This window comes from Somniosus microcephalus, chromosome 32 (assembly GCF_052327205.1).
Source record: "Somniosus microcephalus isolate GS21.2 chromosome 32, FLI_Smic_1.0, whole genome shotgun sequence".
NCBI lineage: Eukaryota > Metazoa > Chordata > Chondrichthyes > Squaliformes > Somniosidae > Somniosus > Somniosus microcephalus.
In genome coordinates, this window is record NC_141018.1 from 22578355 (window position 1) to 22600046 (window position 21692).

The 21692-nt window shown below is 47.5% G+C and overlaps 1 protein-coding gene across 6 annotated transcripts in view; it reads left to right on the forward strand.

Moving 5' to 3' along the window:
* The window catches only part of cd276 (CD276 molecule), a 444092-nt gene extending 430717 nt beyond the window's left edge, over positions 1 to 13375 (forward strand). For 4 of the 6 annotated variants that reach the window (XM_085972226.1, XM_085972223.1, XM_085972220.1 and 1 more), the window contains one exon: positions 9320 to 13375. In XM_085972226.1, the coding sequence (XP_085828352.1) occupies positions 9320 to 9342 (23 nt within the window). In that variant the 3' untranslated portion in view covers positions 9343 to 13375. The remainder of the gene's footprint in view (positions 1 to 9319) is intronic. The other 2 variants (XM_085972225.1, XM_085972222.1) reach the window with 1 other exon arrangement.
* Positions 13376 to 21692: the final 8317 nt, after the last annotated feature.

The following is a 21692-nucleotide window of genomic DNA, read 5'->3' on the forward strand; positions in this document are numbered from 1 at the left end:
CATATCAGGAAAGGATGAACAGGCTGGGTCTCTTTTTTCTTGAAAAGAGAAAGCTGAGGGGTGACCTAATAGAGGACTTTAAAATTATGACAGGTTTTGATAGAGTGGATACAGAGAGAATGTTTCCACTTGTGGGGAAGAGCAAAACTAGAGGCCATCAATATAAGATGGTCACCAAGAAATCCAATAGGGAATTCAGAAGAAACTTCTTTACCCAGAGAGTGGTGAGAATGTGGAACTCGCTACCACAGGGAGTGGTTGAGGCGAATAGTATAGATGCATTTAAGGGGAGGCTAGACAGCATATGAGGGAGAAGGGAATAGAGGGTTACGCTGATAGATTTAGATGAGGAAAGACAGGAGGAGGCTCGAGTGGAGCATAAACACCGGCATGGACTGGTTGGGCCGAATGGCTTGTTTCTGTGCTGTAAACTCTATTTAAGCTACTTGAATAAAGTCAAATTGAAATCATGAAGGGCTTGGAATATGGTTTAAATTATACGTTGATTCTCTTTGTCTTAATTACCGCTTGTTGGGAGTGACGCACACTCACAGGATCGTGAGATAATCACAGACAAGGAAAGCCTTTTTGACCCATCTTAGTTTGTCCCTCCAGGAAGATCGTAAAGACCACCCATTGCAGCAAGCAATTGCTTCATAAATGATTCCAGGCTTCATGCCCTAACTAAAATAAAGACTTGCACTTATATAGAACCTTTCACAACCTCAGGACGTCCCAAAACACTTTACAGCCAATGAAGTACTTTATCTGAAGTGTAGTCACTGTTGTAATACAGGAAAACAGGACAGCCAATTTGCATACAGCAAGCTCCCACAAACAGCAATGTGATAATGACCAGATAATCTGTTTTCGTGATGTTGGTTGAGGGATTACATTTTGGCCAGGACACTGGGGAGAACTCCCCTGCTCTTCTTCAAAATAGAATCACAGAAGGAGGTCATTTGGCCCGTCGAGCCCATGCCAGCTCTCTAAGAGCACTTCAGCTAGTCCCACTCCCCTGCCCTTTCCCCGTAGCCCTGCAAGTTTTTTTTCCTTCAGGTACTTATCCAATTCCCTTTTGAAAACCACGATTGAATCTGCCTCCACCACCCTTTCAGGCAGTGCATTCCAGATCCTAATCACTCGCTACGTAAAAAAGTTTTCCCTCATGTCGCCTTTGGTTCTTCTGCCAATCAATTGAAATCTGTGTCCTCTGATTCTCGACCCGTCTGCCAATGGGAACAGTTTCTCTCTATCTACTGTGTCCTGACCCCCTCATGATTTTGAACACCGCTATCAAATCTCCTCTCAACCTTCTCTGCTCTAAGGAGAACAACCCCAGCTTCTCCAGTCTATCCACATAACTGAAGTCCCTCATCCCTGGAACCATTCCTGTAAATCTTTTCTGCACCCTCTCTAAGGCCTTCACATCCTTCCTAAAGTGCAGATATCATACTCCAGTTGAGGCTGGACCAGTGTTTTATAGAGGTTCATCATAATGTCCTTGCTTTTGTACTCTATGGCCCGTATTTTCCGATCGCAGGCCTCTGATCTGGAAAAAATCTACGGACTTACCCGAGGGCTCCCGAGGTCCGGACACTTCCGCTCCTGGGCCTCTCCAAACTCCAAGTGCACAGGGCCCACGTATCCCAGAGGCGCAGGCGGTTCGCAAGCGTCCCTGGGATCACGTGGGCCATGGGGAGCCAATCAAAGAAGGGAATCTCCCTTCATACATTTGACAGAGGGACCCGTCGAATATATGAATGGAGATCACCCCAAAAACACTGTAAAACATTAAATAATTTTTTTTTAAATCACATTTTTAAAATTAGTTGAAATTACAATAAATTAAATATATTAAACAAAAATTTAATTTTTTGAAAAAAACAATTAAAGTTTTTTACGGGGCTAAAAATAAACTTACTTTTTTAAAAAGTATTTTAAAATTATAAATGAGAGAAATTTTTTTTTTTTACTTTTTTCAAATCTTATCCTGGTAAAAGCAGGCCTTACGCAGGCTTTTACCAGGCGTAAGATTTCTAGGGGTTTTCTGCGGGCGGAGGTTCTCCAGAAAACGGAACTCTCCCCCCGCAGAGGCCCTTCTCCAGGGCAGGCGTCCGATCTGTCAAGAGGATTCTTGACAGATCGGAAATGCCGGTTTTCAGCGCACGCGCTTCGAATGCCCGAAACCGGCATTTTCGATGTCCCTACCGGTGGGTACACAGCGCGTACACACCCGTAGGGATCGGAATATCTGGCCCATTGCCTCTATTTATGAAGCCCGGGATTCCGTATGCTTTTTTATCCGCTTTCTCAACCTGCCCTGCCACCTTCAACAATTAACACACCTCTACCCCCAGGTCTCCCTGTTCATGCATCCCCTTTAGGATTGTACCCTTTAGTTTATATTGCCTCTCCTCGTTCTTCTTACTAAAATGTATCACTTCGCATTTTTCTGCGCTAAATTTGCATCTGCCACGTGTCCGCCCATTCCACCAGCCTGTCTATGTCCTCTTGAGTTTCTCACTATCCTCCTCATTGTTCACTATACTTCCAAGTTTTTTGCCATCTGCAAATTTTGAAATTGTGCCCTGTACACCCATTTCCAAATTCATTGATATCTATCAAGAATAGCAGTGGTCCTAGTACCAACTCCTAGTACCTTCCTCCAGTCCGAAAAACAACCCTTAACCACAACTCTGTTTCGTGTCACTCAGCCAATTTTGTATCCATGCTGCCACTGTCCATTTCATTCCATGGTCTTCTACTTTGCCGACAAGCCTGTTATGTGGCACTTTGTCAAACGCCTTTTGGAAGTCCATGTACACCACATCAACCACATGCCCTCATCAACCCTCTCTGTTACCTCATCAAAAAACTCAATCAAGTTAATTAAACACAATTTGCCTTTAACAAATCCGTGCAGGCTTACCTTAATTAATCCTTACATCCAAGTGACTGCTAACTTTGTCCCGGGTTATCATTTCTAAAATCTTCCCCACTACTGAGGTTAAACTGACTGGCCTGTAGTTGCTGGGTTTATCCTTACACCCTTTTTTGAACAAGGGGGTAACATTTGCAATTCTCCAGTCCTCTGACACCACCCCTGTATCTAAGGAGGATTGGAAGATTATGGCCAGTACCTCTGCAATCAACTACCTCCTCCACTATAACTTTGGAAGCATCTTTTTCCTTGGTAAAGACAGATGCAAAGTACTCATTTAGTACCTCAGCCTTCATGCACAGGTCTCCAATTTGGTCCCTAATCAGCCCCACCCCTCTTACAACTTGTTTATTATTTATATGCCTATAGGAGATTTTTGGATTCCTGTTATGTTAGCTGCCAGTCTATTCTCATGCTCTCTCATTTCCTTTTTCACTTCCCCTCTGAACTTTCTATATCCAGCCTGGTTCTTACTTGTATTCTCAACCTGACATCTCTGTCATATGCCCCCTTTTTTTGTTTTATGGTGGCATGGGATCTTTTACGACCACCTGAGAAAGTAGACGGGGCCTCGGTTAAACATCTCATCCGAAAGACGGCACCTCCGACAGTGCAGCACTCCCTCAGCAGTGCCCTGGAGCATCAGCCGAGATGTTGGTGTGCAAGTCTCCTGGAGTGGGACCTGAACCCACAACCTTCTGACTCAGAGGCGAGAGTGCTGCCCACTGAGCCACAGCTGATACACACACAGTGAGTTGTTATCATTATCATAATCATAATCATAGTCATTGTTAGTGCACAAGTGCAGTACAACGAAATGTAGGCTTGCGGCTCCTGAGAGTGTACATTTAGATTAAGACATTTAAACATTCAACATTCATTTGGCTTGTAATACATTAACATAAACATAACCATAATAAAGTGCATTGGCAGATGTGCAGGCTTTAGCGTTTATTTGTGGAGTTCAGTAGGATGACAGCCCTGGAAAGAAGCTGTTCCTAAATCTGGTCGTTCGGGTGCGAATGCATCGGTAGCGTCTCCCAGATGGCAGGAGGGCGAACAGACTGTGGCTGGGGTGGGTAGGGTCTTTGATGATGGTCCGTGACCTCCATAAACAGCGTTTCTGGTATATGTGCTCTATGGTCGGTAGCCGGGTGCCGGTAATGCGTTGGGCAGTTTTGACTACCCGCTGCAGGGCTTTCCGGTCATAGTAGCTACAGCTGCCATACCATGATCTTGAATACACTGCCTGAAAGGGGCTGGACGTAGGTTCAATAATGGGCCATTATTTGCGGTCCCTACGGGTGCATACGAGGTGCGTGACGCACCCTAACGGCCGCGCAAGTTCCGGGTTTTGGCGCGCAAAGCGCATGCGCAAAAACCCAGAACTCGCGATCTGAGATCCAACGCAATCCCTGGGAAAAGGGCATCTGTGGGCGGAGAGTTGGGCTTAACTTCTGCCCAGCGAATGCCCGTGAAATTCATAAAAATAAATTTTTATCAATCATTTATACATTTAAAAACCTGTACAATAAGGTAAGTGTATTTTTAGCCCCTTTAAAACATTTAGGTTTATTTTTCAAAATTTTTTTTTTGTTTTAAATATTTAATTAAATGCCATTATTATAATTAATTTTAAATATACAATGTTTTTTAATTTATTTGATGTCTAGGTGTATTTTTTGGTGTATTCCCATTCAGGCTCATGGGGTTTCTGTACATATGGAATTCCCATAAGCATGAATGGGGATTCCCTTCTTTTATTGGTTGGGCCGGCCCACGTGATCCCAGGGGCGCTTGCGAGCCGCGTGCGTCCCTGGGATACGCGGGCCTCTGCCCACAGGTACCCGGAGAGGCCCAGGACCGCAAGCCTCCATACCTCCCCGGACCACCAAGTACGTGGGCATTTTATTAGCAGACCAGAGGCATTTCCCCGCGGGGAAAAGCAAATTGGATAAATACTTGAAGGGAGGAAATTTGCCAGGCTATGGGGAAAGGGCGGGGGAGTGGGACTAACTGCTGAGCTGGCACAGGCACGATGGGCCGAATAGCCTCCTGCTGTGCTGTATCATTCTGTGATTCTATAATACCATGCCAATCAAATACTCACACACTGTTGTAAGGCGATGGAATGTACTATCAGAATGAATGATTGGAGCAAAGATCATGCCAACTGAGGTTTGAATGGGTGCTTGAAGGGTAAGGGAAAATGGGTAGGATATCCGATTTGGAGAAGGTGAACACCAACACAGACTGGTTGGGCTGAATGACCTGGTTCCATGTTATAGTTTCTCTGGCTATGTGTACCCACTGGGGGAAAAATTTGGTTGCATTGCACCCCATTAGCGCCCTCTTAGTCGAGCGTGCAACGTCCCGGTAGCGCCCTGGACCGGATATTGAGTGGTGCCCCCTGCCTTACCACCTGCCGCTAGCAACGACAGGTTGAGGGGAGCGTTTTACAGTCTGGAAGGAACTGGGGGAGCGCTATTTAAAGGCGACCGCTTCCTGCCTTTTTTTGTTGGTGACATTTTTGCACCACCCATTCTGAGAGAGCGAGAGAGACTTCTGGAGAGATTCAACGCTGTGTGAAGGAGTTTTGGGTACTGAGCAGCGCTTTGCAGGTTGATTTTGATTTGATCTTCCTTGCATCGATTTAGAAGAGACTATGGGGGCTGCACTCTGAGCTCTTTCCCTGGGCCTCGCCATTGTTCTTTCCAACAGATTTGATGTACAGGTCTCTCCAGGCCGAGATTCAAGGCTGCAATGAGCAGGGTGTGGATGGAGAGCAAGATCGACCCTCCCCTTTAAGAACTGGCCGGCGCCAGTGTGTCTGTGTTCCATTGCTGACTGACACCACATGAGCCTCGCCAGCGCTCTGAGGTAGCGCCTCGCTCCTCGGCGTTAGCGCCTTAAGACAGGTGTGGAGCGCCTGATTTAGCGCTCCAATCACCTCCAGGGGCGATAGAAGCCAAGTTTGCAGCTGGAGGCGATAATTAGCGCCAGGTGCTAATCTTTGCGCCCGACCGATAATTGCGCCCCCAAACAGGGCGATACTGAATTTCTCCCCCTCTGAATCCAACAGTAGAAACTGCACATCGTGCAGTATGCTAATTGGCGAGTTGTAATTCTGAACAAAGAACAATAGCTGCTGCACAACCTGCAAAACCCTACATTCTGTCGGAGGTTAGTTGTTGCACAGTGTATTCAATGAATAATTCTGAAAGACTTTAGTCAGCCTGAGATCCCTCTTTTAGCACAAGCTCACTGGATCATTCACTGCAGTTGTTAAGACGGTTTTTGAAATTAATTCTTTGAATGTGGTAGTTCATGGGTCATTAAGAACCTTCGTGAATTTAAAAGCTGGGCCCAGTTTATTGCACCAGGCTTCAGCATAAATGCAAGATGAGATGAAGATTCCAGAGCAACAATGTGGGCTAATGAGGTGAGATCTGCTATCTGAATTCCATTGAGGTTATTGGTTTGATGCTAGAATTCCCTGAAACCTGTCTAAAGCATGGTACTACCATCAGCATTTATTACATACCATTACATATGTAATGTATTATCACATAGTTTGTCAACGCTCCGTAGACATCTGGCCCGATTTCCGTTAGAAAAATTGCTTTTTTACGTTCACGAATGACTTTATTTTGAGCTTGAACATTCTCATCTGCACCGTCGGTCTCAATAATGTTACTGGCCCTAAAAAAAATTCATCCGCTCAGTGCAAGAACCGAGCGGTTCGCGAGCTCAGTCATACAGGCCGAGGCTTCCGATGAATCCTGTAGGCGCGGCCATGATTGTCCCGATCTCGTTGAACAGTGACTCAGCACGCTCCCTGTGTATCTGTGAGAATCAGCGCCGCTGTTGCTGTGTATACATACACGCGAAGGCGAAGCACAGAGGAATCTGCATCAGCATTAACAGTAAAACATCACAAAAAATTCAGTTTAGGTGCCACAAATTCACCTTATACTTGTCCACTTGAAATTTGAACACTGTGTCCTTCCGTGATCCCTAAAAATGGCTTTGGGATCCCATTCTCGTCGCCAAAAATGTAATATATGCGGGTCGAACAAATGAAGGACAGAGACAGGATGAGTTGCTAGTCAAGATGCTTGTTTACTAAAAGACAGTCTTGCATTTATATAATGCCTTTCATGACCACCGGACGTCTCAAAGCACCTAACACCCAATGAAATACTTTTTGAAGTGTAGTTGCTGTTGTAATTTGGGAAACGCGGCAGCCAATTTGCGCACAGCAAGGTCCATCAAACAGCAATGTGATAATGACCAGATAATCTGTTTTTGTTATGTTGGGATAAATATTGGCCGGGACACCGGGGATAACTCCCCTACTCTTCTTCAAAATAGTGCCATGGGATCTTTTACATCCACCTGAGAGAAGACAGAGCCTCGATTTAATGTCTCATCTGAAAGACAGCACCTCCGACAGTGCAGCACTCCCTCAGCATTGCACTACGTCAGCCTAGGTTTATGTGCTCAAGTCCCTGGAGTGGGACTTGAACCCGCAACTTTCTGACCCGGAGGCGAGTGTGCTACCCACTGAGCCACAGCTGACACTGCCCGAGTGGACTGAGCATGCTCATACTAAATCATGTGATAAACCATGTGATAATACATGACAACATAGAGTTTACAGCACAGAAACAGGCCATTCGGGCCAACTGGTCTATGCCGGTGTTTATGCTCCACATGAGCCTCCTCCCACCCTACTTCATCTCATCCTGTCAACACAATCTTAAAATTAGATCTAGGCCATTCATGAGCGAAATCAGGAAACACGCAAAGGGTAGCAGAAATCTGCAAAATTCTGCCCACAAAAGGCTGTGGATGCTGGATCAGTTGGAGCTTTCAAGACAGAGATGGATTTCTCTGACGATAGACCTGACGAAGGGTCATCGACCTGAAACATTGACTCTGTTTCACTCTCCACAGATGCTGCCTGACCTGCTGAGTATTTCCAGCATTTTCTGTTCAAATTTCAGATTTACCAGCAACCGCAGTGTTTTGCCTTTTGTAGATAGAGTTTTGTTGGGTACGGGTATCGAGGAATATGGAGCAAAGATGGGTAAACGGGGTTGAGGCGCCGATCTAATTAAATGGTGGAGCAGACTCAAGGGGCTAAGTGGCCTACTCCTGTTCATACGTTATAGCAGAGAGTAGAACGCGTAGGGAGTGCATCTAGGGAAATGAATGGGTGGAGAATCATCTACTGTCTGCCCACAGTTTCCAAAGATGCATTCGCAAGCAAGAAGTAGTGCTCGCAAGGAACACATCTCAAGATATCGCGTGCACGCGACGCAAGACCTCCCATCCATTAATGTCCCAAGATGCACTAAAATAACAGCGAAGTATCTATTGTGTGCAGGGAAACTGATTAGTTTGCACTATCACAAATCATTCACGTCGTCATTCTGCACTCCTCCAATTCTGGCCTCTTGCGCATCCCCGATTTTAATCGCTCCGCCATTGGTGGCCGTGCCTTCAGCTGCCCGGGCCCTAAGCTCGGGAATTCCCTCCCTAAACCTCTCCGCCTCTCCACCTCTCTCTCCTCCTTTAAGATGCTCCTTAAAACCTACTTCTTTGACCAAGCCTTTGGTCACCTGTCCTAATATCTCCTCCTGTTGTTCGGTGTCAAATTTTGTTTGATAATTGCTCCTGTGAAGCACCCGGGAACGTTTTACTATGTTAAAGGTGCCATATAAACGCGAGTTGTTGTTGTAATTCAGCAGGCCCCCATCTTCAATCTGCTCCACTCAGGAATGATCTGGGGTGCAGATTGAAGCTATGACGTTGTTCCAGTAATGCATCACGTTGCCACTGGGGTTCGATTTCTTGCACTCTATCATGGAAAGATGGGCCACTGGGGGATGGTGGAATTCATCTTTGGCGACAGTGCAGAAAAGGGCGATCGTGAATCGGCCGCCCGCTTTACAACCCGCTCGAGGTTCTCCTGCGTTGGCTTCAACGGAAGAGAAAATCGGGCAGCGCGCAAAAACGAGCGGCCGATTCTCGATGGCCCGTTTTTTTATGTGCGACAATTACACCCCCACTGGGTCGCTTCAGTTCCCCCACACACTGGCCGGAATTTCCCGGGGTGCCGGCGGCGGGTCGGCTGAGAAAGTCGGGAACCCGCCGCAACACGCCTCTCCCAATGTCAGGCCTGTCAGCGCTGATGAAGGCATTAACCCACTTAAAATAAACGGGCCCGTGCCTCAGTTAAACGAACGGGCAAAGTGATTTTGTTTGAATGTGCTGAGGCATTTGTTACTCACAGCGCACAGTGCGATCCACCCCCACCTGCGCATGTTCTGATCAAATCATCCACCTCTTTTATTCTTTTTTTTTCAGCAGACGAGGAAGTACTTGAATGACAAGAAAGAAAACCTGTATCGAGCCAAGAGCCATTCCACACAAGTGCTTCACCAATTTTGCTGCCTTACTCACAGTTGTAACCATTACATATAACCCAACTGAGCAGGACCTAAGGCAAGGGATTAACCGAACAGCCAGGCCCGAGTGCCACAGCTGTGTGGAGCTAAATTCTTGTTCTTTTCCGTGTTTAGCCAAACTGTTCGCTCCTGTGTCCTGGGAATTGCTGCAGATGTCCCTGTTTGAAAGCTAATATAATGTTCGAAATTAAGCGCGTGGTTAATTATGTTCTGTATGGGTTTAGCCAAACGGCTGGGCTTCTTTGTCCAGCTCGGTCCCTGAAGGACAGAGATTCTTGTTGAGAATGTAAAACAGTGTGAAGCTGAATGTAATGTTTCAACTGGGAGATATTTTTTGTCGGTAGAATTGAATTGTCATTTTTTTTGGCTTTTGTTGTGACTTTATTGCTGTTGAATATAGAGATGTACACGTAACCAGCTGTTGGCTTCCCATAAAACATCTGTGCTCCTTTTGCAATCGTAATTAGTCATTTCAGTTGTTAAGTAACAGGGTTCTTCACTGCCACTGTGTTGGAAAACCTTCCTTTGTCTTTAATCTCTACTTTGCCATGTTTCTTATTGTAATACAGATTAGTGGTAAAGAGAAACATAGAAACATAGAAGATAGGAGCAGGAGTAGGCCATTCGGCCCCTCGAGGCTGCTCCGACATTCAATGAGATCATGGCTGATCACTGGAAGTTAACACAATCCAGTAAAAACAGCATCATGGGGCCAATTCTCTGACCGGGTGCTCTTGGCGAGGGGGGCAGCATTCAGGTTTCAGACCCGTAGCCCCTTATTTTCAATCCATTAATTAAATGGACAGAAAATCATTGGCTGCTGCACCCCTAAAAGAAAAGAAAGACTTACATTTATATAGTGCCTTTCACGACCACCGGACATCTCAAAGCGCTTTACAGCCAATGGAGGTACTTTTGAAACACAGTCACTGTTGGAATATGGGAAACGCGGCAGCCAGTCTGCGCACAGCAAGCTCCCACAAACAGCAATGTGATAATAGCCAGATCATCTGTTTTTGTTATGTTGATTGAGGGATAAGTATTGGCCCCAGGACACCGGGGAGAACTCCCCCCTGCTCTTCTTCGAAATAGTGCCGCGGGATCTTTTATGTCCACCTGAGAGAGCAGTTTCCTGGCTAGCGCTCCCCGCAAGCACAGCTCCCCCTCACCAAGCGCACCTGATTGTGGAATAAACCCCACAGCGTTGAATACAATGGGATTGCATCACAAGGCGGCAGCATATCAGGGGATCGGGTCACACAATCAACTGCAGATGCTCCCAGTTCGCCAAGCCTTGTGATTTGCTTCCGGTCTACCAGTAAGTACGCCATTCCCTCGTCGGGTGCAGTGAAACAAATTTCGAACCATGTGAGTTGAATGAACCGTCCGATCCTTTCCTTTCTCCAAAGATGCCCACCTCTTGTTAAATTTTTTTTTGTAGTGATCAATTTTCAACTTCGCACTTCTGACCAGGAGTCTTGCCCTCCGGTTGCAGATGCTGGAAATTCAGGTGTACACAGTGACGTAAGAAAACTACTAGGCACTTGGTCTAAGCGTTAAACAAAGCTTTAATTAACTGTTTTACAACATGGAGGTTTAGTTGTGTCCTTCACTAGTTCCTGTTAAGAATGTCCTGCACAAGCTGGGCCTGTGCCCGAGTATTTATACTCTCCCTGGACAGTGCCACCCGCAGGCCGCTTAGTTGATTCATGTCACACAGTACCATTTTCCAACCAACAATTTAAATGGACAGAAAGATCATGCGCACCAGGTACCCGAATTTCCCATATGCACTGCGGGGTTAGGAGTAGCCTGCAGCCCCGACCAAAGTCAGACGGTTACCCCTTGAGTTAAACCCAGGACTGTATATATTATACCGAGCACCACGGGTTGGAGTCTGCTGCCAAGACATAACCCACGTTGGGTCTTGGCTGACCTCGATTCACTGCTCAAGCTTCAGTCTTGCAAATTCGGATGGTTTCTGAATCTCTGTGTTACGACAGACTCCGGGTGAGCTAAGCAGCAAGTACCGAAATCACTCGACAATGTAAAACAAGCGTCGAATGACTCTTTGCAACTGTAAGTGTAAATAATGTGCAAGGGAATTGCATATGAAGGGGTTGCGTATCTGTACACTAATATTCACACAGCATAATCACACAAGGCTAACGTGTATCAAATCTAGAGTAGTGTTGCATTAAGTGATTTCCATTTTCAGTAGTGTGAGCTTTTATTTGACTGATAGAGAGAAATAATGCGCCTCGTTTGTACTGCAGTTAGAAAAAGTTAGGAATGTGCTATAAGGCAATTAACACTTCTCCAGTCTACACTGGGGAAACCAAACGCAGATTGGGTGACCGCTTTGCGGAACACCTCCGTTCAGTCCGTAAGGGTGACCCCGAGCTTCCGGTTGCTTATCAATTTAATTCTCCGCTCCACTCCCACTCTGACCTCTCCGTCCGCGGCCTCTTACACTGTTCCAATGAAGCTCAACGTAAGCTCGAGGAACAACACCTCATCTTTCGATTAGGAACTTTACAGCCTTCTGGACTCAACATTGAGTTCAACAATTTCAGACTATAACCTCTGCCTCTATTTTTTCAGGTGGCGGCTGTTGCTGATTCTGCCATCCCCATTTGCAACATTTAATCTCTCCTGCCTTCAATCCTAGCACAGACTGTTCCTTCAGTGCCTTCGTCCCCTCCCCTCCCCCTCTCCCTGCCCCTGCACCTGCTTAATATCTGTTACATCTCTAACTTTTACCAGTTCTGATGAAGGGTCACAGACCTGAAACGTTAACTCTGTTTCTCTCTCCACGGATGCTGCCTGGCCTGCTGAGTGTTTCCAGCATTTTCTGTTGTTATTTAACACTTCTCTGGGTTCAGCTGGTGTCTAAAACAGCGAGAGCAAAGCTCAGACAGTGCAGCAAAGCTGCCTGGTCCATAATGGTTACTGTCTAGGGACCCTCCTCTCTTAAGTGTTATTTGTACGGTATATACAGAAGTGCTGGTAGTTTACAAAATTGACAGTGGAGTTGAGTGGTAAATTTTGGATGACAGGTACTTAGAGCTGCATCACATTGTACCACATGACCTGTACCATAGTCCCATTGCACCATGTGACCTGTAGCATAGTGCCATTGCACCATGTGACCTGTAGCGTAGTGCCATTGCACCATGTGACCTGTAGCGTAGTGCCATTGCACCATGTGACCTGTAGCGTAGTGCCATTGCACCATGTGACCTGTAGCGTAGTGCCATTGCACCATGTGACCTGTAGCGTAGTCCCATTGCACCATGTGACCTGTAGCGTAGTGCCATTGCACCATGTGACCTGTAGCGTAGTCCCATTGCACCATGTGACCTGTAGCATAGTGCCATTGCACCATGTGACCTGTAGCGTAGTGCCATTGCACCATGTGACCTGTAGCGTAGTGCCATTGCACCATGTGACCTGTAGCGTAGTGCCATTGCACCATGTGACCTGTAGCGTAGTCCCATTGCACCATGTGACCTGTAGCGTAGTGCCATTGCACCATGTGACCTGTAGCGTAGTCCCATTGCACCATGTGACCTGTAGCGTAGTGCCATTGCACCATGTGACCTGTAGCGTAGTGCCATTGCACCATGTGACCTGTAGCGTAGTGCCATTGCACCATGTGACCTGTAGCGTAGTGCCATTGCACCATGTGACCTGTAGCGTAGTGCCATTGCACCATGTGACCTGTAGCGTAGTGCCATTGCACCATGTGACCTGTAGCGTAGTGCCATTGCACCATGTGACCTGTGCCATTCTACCATGTGACTTGTATTGCGGTACTTTTATACTATATGACTCATTGTTTTACTATGAACTTTTATTTCACTGAATGTTGTAATTAAGTAATGATATAATTAAGTGATTGAAAATGCAGTTTAAAAATTACAGAAGTCTAATAAACAACACATTGCGGTAATCATTTCTAGGAGATTTTTAAAAAAGAATTCATTTTATATGTTAGACTTGACTGGGTATCTGACCCGTGGCTATCCAATAGGTTTGGTTGTATTGCCAACCCAATACTTCAGTCAAGGTCCAGGATGATGATAGTCCCACAGAGCTGGCCCAAGGTCAGGTTCTCTGAGTCCCACAGAGCTGGCCCAAGGTCAGGTTCTCTGACTGAAAATGAGACCTGGGAAATGAACTGAGTTACACACTGCCCTGTTGCCTCTGGGACTTTAGTTCGAATTGAGCCCAGACTAATGGGTTTGAGGGTCTTTATCCCTTTTTCTGTTGGATGTTAAGTTAGGTTCTGAGTGGGCAGTCACAGTCCAGTTCCTCGTGCCCATGGGCCTAATTTCAAAACTGCTTGTAATTCAGCAGTCAGCCAGAGGATGCACACGGATGGCTTGTGTGGGAAATGGAGCTGTCACACTTATACAGGAGGAGGTGTCCTTCTGAGGTTGAAGGTTAAAGCACATTGTTTGGGCAAAGTTGAGGAAAGTTTGGATATGACCGTGTTGTGCCTGACCTGAGAGAGCTGACAACGGGTACAAAAGTAGAATAATATTATCGTCTCCTTCACTGGCTTCCCCCACCTTGGTGGACTCAATATCTTGCCCCCTTGCCTTGTTTGCAGCAAGTTATTATTAGTCGTCGTCATACGTGTCTTCACACTGTTCCCTTTGGGGAACTGTATGAAGTGGTGGAAGGATTTCTGGCCGCGATTAACGCTCCTTCCGTGACCGTAACCATCTTCGTACCAGCCATTAGGGTGGTTAGTCCTATGGCGGGAGGGTTTTACGGGCTCCCACAACCCATACGAGGGGGGGGGCCACCCACACCCACAGACGCAAGTATCCCGCTGGATGTCAACCCAGAATTTAGAGCCGGAGCTCCGACTCCACTTGCCGGGACTGTCTGGAGCGGGGTTCGAAACCCTACGCCTTCTGGCCCAGCGGCGGGGATGCTACCGCTACGCCAAAGGCCCACTCCAGTTATTATTAGTGACTCCAGTGTATATTGAAGAAGATACTATAACATGAAGATTAGGGGACTAGCAGCCAAGCTTAATAATGAATGAAGTCCTGTCATTTTTGAGCTCAGAAGTGGATTAGCATTACTTCAAAATGGACAGGAAGACAAGTACATTCCCCTTCTCATCAAGAGTTTGACCTCTCATGGGAACGTTACTGACAGAAGCACATTTGTTTCTATGTGCTGTTGACTCAAACAACAAGACTAAAAGAAAACCAGTTCATAGAATGATACTGGAGGCCATTTGGCTCATCCTACCAGTCCAATTAGTCCCACTCCCCTGCTCTTTCCCCACAGCCCTGCAATTTTTTCCCCGTCAAGTATTTATCCAATTCCTTTTGAAAGTTACTATTGAAACTGCTTCCACCGCCCTTTCAGGCAGCGCGTCCCAGATCACAACAACTCGCTGCATAAAAAAAATATTTCCTCATGTCACCTCGGCCTAGAAATTGAGTGGGCTTTGCGCCCATTTTGCGGCGCTAGAGGTCATTGCGCTGGACTTACAGCCGGTTCAGAAATTCCCTGGGGCCCTACCATCGGCGGTAGACCGGTTGCGCTGCGCCGGCACCGATGACGTCATCGGTGTGCGCAGCGTCCCAGTTGCCGTGGTGACGGGCCCCAGCGCCGAAATTGAGTTGCGGCCGCCTCGCCCGTGGCAGCCGCAACTAAGACTCTGGCAACCGAGTCTTACAGGAGTTTGCGCCGGCGCGTTAAGGTCACGCGGCGGCCGGCCGCTTTCCCGCCGGCCGCCTGCCCGCACCTCCCTCCCCGGACTCCTCCACCCCCCCCCCCCCGCGGAACAGATGCTTCTGGGCTGCGAGCCCGGCACTTCCCCGAGGTGCCGGGCTCATTTTTGTGAAGATTTTACCGGCCAGCGGGCGGGTGCAGGCAGCTCCTCCTTAACTGAAGGAGGAGGCCTGCACTTCCCGAGCCTGCCGCATCACATCGGGCGCCGGAATAGCGCCGCAATGCGGCAGGTAGCGCCCATTTTCAGGCGCAAACACCCTTCAGTAGCGCCGGCAGCCGTTTGGGCGCGGCGGCGCTACTGAATTTTTGGCGCGCGCAGGGGGACTTAGCGCCGGCGCTAACTTTCCGGCGCTAAAGCCCTGGTGCGGCGCCAACTGAATTTCTAGGCCCTCTGGTTCTTTTGCCAATTGCCTTAAATCTGTGTCCCATGGTTTCCAACCCTTCTGCCAGTAGAAACAGTGGGCTAGAGATTCATTATAACCCAGGAATGAGTGTATCTTTAGAAAACTTTGAGAATTAGCACCAGGCACTAATGGTTTAGACTGGACGCAAAATTCATTCTCACTGCTCAAAGAAATGATTGGGGCGCTAAATCAAGCCTTAAAGGCCTAGCTCAGTGGCGTTACACTCAAAGGGAGGACCAATATCGGGTGCAGTCTAATCTCAACTCAGGCCTTTCCCAGTAGTTAAAGGGGAGGGTCATTGATGTTGTAGCACCTCATTCTCAGCATTACTGGCTGTGCAGCTGCCTCAGCAAGGAGAAGCACAACAAGGAGAAGGAGCCGGAGGACTGAAGCAGGTGTACTCATGGCAGATCCACCTCAGTCGGGTGGTCAGGGTAAATGAATGCTTCAACAAATGCTACATACCACCATCTGTACCAGAAGCTTCACACACTGCCCAAAGCACCACACCCCCAGCACTCACCCACCAGCAATCTCCACCTACCAACACTCACACCCACATCTCACGCCTTGTACACAATGACAACTATGGCAGGCACAAGGGTCATTAGTTATTAGAATGAATGTGATATGTCTTCACTATAGAGGATACAAGTGACATCCCAGAAATAGCTGTAAATCAGGAAATGGAAGGGAGGGAGGAACTCAAGAAAATTACAATCACCAGAGAAGTGGTACTGAGCAAATTGTTGGAGCTGTAGGCTGACAAGTCCCCGGGTCCTGATGGATTTCATCCAAGGGTCTTGAAAGAAATGGCTCATGAGATAGTTGATGCGTTGGTTTTAATTTTCCAAAATTCCCTAGATTCGGGGAAGGTTCCATTAGATTGGAAAATAGCGAATGTAACTCCTTTATTCAAAAAGGGAGGGAGACAGAAAGCAGGAAACTACAGGCCAGTTAGCTTAACATCTGTCATAGGGAAGATGTTAGAAGCTATTATTAAAGACGTTACAGCAGGGCACTTAGAAAAGTTCAAGGTAATCAGGCAGAGTCAACATGGTTTTGTGAAAGGGAAATCATATTTAACCAATTTATTGGAGTTCTTTGAGGAAGTAACATGTGCTGTGGATAAAGGGGAACCGGTTGATGTACTGTACTTAGATTTCCAGAAGGCAAGACTCAGGGAATGGTAGCGTAGTGGTAATATCATTGGGCTAATAATCCAGAGGCCTGGACTAATGATCCAGAAACGTGAGTTCAAATCCCACCATGACACCTGGGGAATTTAAATTCAATTAATTAAATAATTCTGGAATGAAAAGCTAGTATCAGTAATGGTGACCATGAAACTATTGGATTGTCGTAAAAACCCATCTGATTCACCAATGTCCTTTAGGGAAGGAAATCTGCCGTCCTTACCTGATCTGGCCGATATGTGACTCCAAACCCACAGCAATGTGATTGAATCTTAACTACTCTTCTGAAATGGCCCAGCAAGCCACTCAGTTGTAACAAACCGCTACGAAAAACAATAATAAGAATGAAATCGGACAGATCACCTGGCAACGGCACGCCCAGCCGACCCTGCAAACTCCTCCTCACCAAAATCTGGGGACTTGTGCCAAAATTGGGAGAGCTATCCCACAGACTAGTCAAGCAGCAGCCTGACATAGTCATACTCACAGAATTATACCTTTCAGCCAATGTCCCAAACTCCTCCATCACCATCCCTGGGTATGTCCTGTCCCACCGGCAGGGGTGGTGGCACCGTGGTATACAGTTGGGAAGGAGTGGCCCAGGGAGTCCTCAACCTTGACTCCGGGTCTCATGGCTTCAGGTCAAACATGGGCAAGGAAACCTCCTGCTGATTACCACCTACCACCCTCCCTCAGCTGATGAATCAGTACTCCGCCATGTTGAACCCCACTTGGAAGAAGCACTGTAGAGTAGCAAGGGCACAGAATGTACTCTGGGTGGGGGACTTCAATGTCTATCACCGAGAGTGGCTCAGTAGCACCACTGTTGGCTGAGTCCTGAAGGACATAGCTGTCAGTCTGGTCTGCGACAGGTGGTGAGAAAACCAACATGAGGGGAAATCCTACTTGACCTCGTCCTCACCAATCTATCTGTTGCAGATGCATCTGTCCATGACAGATAGCAGTGACCACCGCACAGTCATTGTGGAGACGAAGTCCTGTCTTCACACTGAGTACACTCCCATTGCGTTGTGTGGCACTACCACTGTGCTAAATGTGATATTCAGAACAGATCTAGCAGCTCAAAACTGGGCATCCATGAGGTGCTGTGAAGCAGCAGAATTGTATTCCACCACAATCTGTAACCTCATGGCCTGGCATACCCCGCACTCTACCATTACTATCAAGCCAGGGGACCAACCCTGGTTACAATAAGGAATGTAGAAGAGCATGCCAGGAGCAGCACCAGGCATACCTAAAAATGAGGTGGGAAGCTGCAACACAGGACTACATGCATGCTAAAAATCAGAAGCAGCATGCTATAGACAGGGCTAAGCAATCCCACAATCAACGGATCAGATCAAAGCTCTGCAGTCCTGCCACACCCAGTCGTGAATGGTGGTTGACCATTAAGCAACTAACGGGAGGAGGAGGCTCCATGAATATCCCCATCCTCAATGATGGTGGAGCCCAGCATGTGAGTGCAAAAGACAAGGCTGAAGTGCCGAGTGGATGATTCATATCAGCCTACTCCTGAGGTCCCCACATCACAGAGGCCAGTCTTCAGCCAATTCGATTCACTCCACGTGATATTATGAAATGGCTGAGTGCACTGGATACAGCAAAGGCTGTGGGCCCCAACAACATCCTGGCTATCGTGCTGAAGACTTGTGCTCCAGCACTAGTCGTGCCTCTAGCCAAGCTGCTCCAGTACAGCTACAACACTGGCATCTATCCGACAATGTGGAAAACTGCCCAGGTATGTCCTGTCCACAAAAAGCAGGACAAATCCAATCCGGCCAATCCCATCAGTCTACTCTCAATCATCAGCAAAGTGATGGAAGGTGTCATCGACAGTGCTATCAAGCATCACTTACCAATAACCTGCTCACTGATGTCCAGTTTGGGATCCACCAAGACCAGTCAGCTCCTGACCTCAATACAGCCTTGGTCCAAACATGGACAAAGGAGCTGAATTCCAGCGGTGAGGTGAGAGTGACTGACCTTGACATCAAGGCAGCATTTGACCGAGTGTGGCATGAGGGAGCCCTAGTAAAGCTGAAGTCAATGGGAATCAGGGGGAAAACTCTCCACTGGCTGGAGTCATACCTAGCACAAAGGAAGATGGTTGTGGTGATTGAAGGTCAATCATCACAGCCCCAGGACATTGCTGCAGGAGTTCCTCAGGGCAATGTCCTACGCCCAACCATCTTCAGCTGCTTCATCAATGACCTTTATTACAACATAAGGTCAGAAATGGGGATGTTCGCTGATGACTGCACAGTGTTCAGCGCCATTCACAACTCCACAGATAATGAAGCAGTCCATGCCCGCAAACAAAAAGACCTGGACAATGTTCAGGCTTGGGCTGATAAGTGGCAGGTAACATTCGCACCACAGAAGTGCCAGGCAATGACTATCTCCAACAAGTGAGTGTCTAACCACCGCCCCTTGACATTCAATGGCATTACCATCGCCGAATTCCCCACCATTAACATCCTGGGGGTCACCATTGACTAGAAACTTAACTGGATCAGCCATATAAATACTGTGGCAACAAGAGCAGGTCAGAGGCTAGGTATTCTGCGGCGAGTGTCTCACTTCCTGACTCCCCAAAGCCTTTCTACCATCTACAAGGCACAAGTAAGGAGTGTGATGGAATTCTCTCCAATTGCCTGGATGAGTGCAGCTCCAACAACACCCAAAAAGCTCGACACCATCCAGGACAAAGCAGCCCGCTTGATTGGCACCCCATCTACCACCTTAAACATTCACTCCCTCCATCACCGGCGTACTGTGGCTGCAGTGTGTACCATCTACAAGATGCAGTGCAGCAACTCACCAAGGCTTCTTCGGCAGCACCTCCCAAACCCGCGACCTCTGCCACCTAGAAGGACAAGGGCAGCAGGCGCATGAGAACACCACCACCTCCAAGTTCCCCTCCAAGTCACACACCATCCTGACTTAGAAGTATATCGTTGATCCTTCATCGTCGCTGGGTCAAAATCCTGGAACTCCCTCCCTAACAGCACTGTGGGAGCACCTTCACCACACGGACTGCAGCGGTTCAAGAAGGCGGCTCACCAACACCTTCTCTAGGGCAATTAGGGATGGCCAATAAATGTTGACCTTGTCAGCGATGCACACATCCCATAAAAAATAAAATTTTAAAAAACACAGGGATGGTATGATGGGCATGTGGTGAGCAAAAGGGATTTGGGGTTAAAGTCATCCTGGTGTGATGCTGGAGGTCTGTTTGGAGGGGGTGGCAGAGTTCTGTGACCACTTCCTTGGTGAATCGGAGCCATCTAATACACTGCTCCTCACTTAATTGAAGGTAGGACAGGTGCTGTCAGAATACCCTTGGAGGGTAAGGCCTCCTGGTGAGAGCCCTGATGTCTCTCCTCACCTCATCCCTCTGCGCACATGTTCCCATATTTCTGGCTGCTACACTCCCTCCACCGTAGATCCTGGAGGGCGAGGTGTTGCCAGTACTGCCCCCAGTAATGTTGCCAAGTGTAACAGTTTGAATCTTTGAACAATAAGTGTAGCCACTTTGCGCTTGCCAGAGGACTGCTGATAAAAACAGAAACTTGAAATTACTCATACAAACTGCTCTACTGGCTGAAACGGACAAGAAACCACAGAAACTAACCTGCCCTGACAGCTGCGAGTGATTAATGCTGATGCCTTTAAATAACATCGCTGGAGCCGGCTTCCTGCAGCTGCGCGCCAGCTCTCCCTGTCGCTGTCTGGTCGAGGCGCAAAGGTAAGTGGTGACAATGCATTTTCCAGATCGGGTGCCCAGTGAGCGTTGCACATTGCACGCTCACTGACGTCACAATCTGCCTGGAGTTGAAGCCCCCGATGGTACCTTGTACCGGCGTCATAACGGGGGGTCCGGATTTGCCGTGCGGCACTGGATTCGCCTCATCCCAGCGTTACTGCATCAGCGTCCCATTACCGCCATCTGCAGGTGCTAATGGGAGATGCTAAACTGCTGAATTTTTCCCCCAGTGCCTCCTTATTTACTCTATCAAAACCTTTTCATGATTTTGAACACCTCTCTCAAACCTCCTCTTAACCTTCTCTGCAGTAAGGAGAACAACCCCAGCTGCTCCAGTCTCTCCACATAACAGCATTCCCGCATCTCTGGTATCTTCTGCCTATTGGATTCAGAACCAGGGTGCTTAACTTGCAATACTGAGAAGCTCGCACATCCTAAGTAATGTGCCTTCCATTTTGACTGTTACATAAGAAGTAGGAGCAGGAGTAGGCCATACGGCCCCTCGGGCCTGCTCCGCCATTCAATAGGATCATGGCTGATCCGAATCTAGACTCACGTCCACTTCCCTGCCCTCTCCCCGTAACCCCTAATTCCCTTGTCTGCTAGAAAACTGTCTATCTCTGTTTTAAATTTATTTAATGTTGCAGCTTCCACAGCTCTCTGGGGTAGCAAATTCCATAGATTTACTACCCTCTGAGTGAAGAAGTTTCTCCTCATCTCAGTTTTGAAAGGGCAGCTCCTTATTCTAAGACTATGCCCCCTAGTTCTAGTCTCACCCATCAGTGGAAACATCCTCACCGCATCCACCCGATCAAGACCCCTCAGAATCTTATATGTTTTGATAAGATCGCCTCTCATTCTTCTGAACTCCAATGAGTAGAGGCCCAACCTACTCAACCTTTCCTCATACGTCAACCCCCTCATCTCTGGAACCTTCTCTGAACCGCCTCGAGAGCAAGTATATCTTTTCTTAAATATGGAAACCAAAACTGCATGCAGTATTCCAGGTGTGGTCTCACCAGTACCCTGTATAACTGCAGCAAGACTTCGCTGTTTTTATACTCCATCCCCCTTGCAATAAAAGCCAAGATTACATTGGCCTTCCTGATCACCTGCTGCACC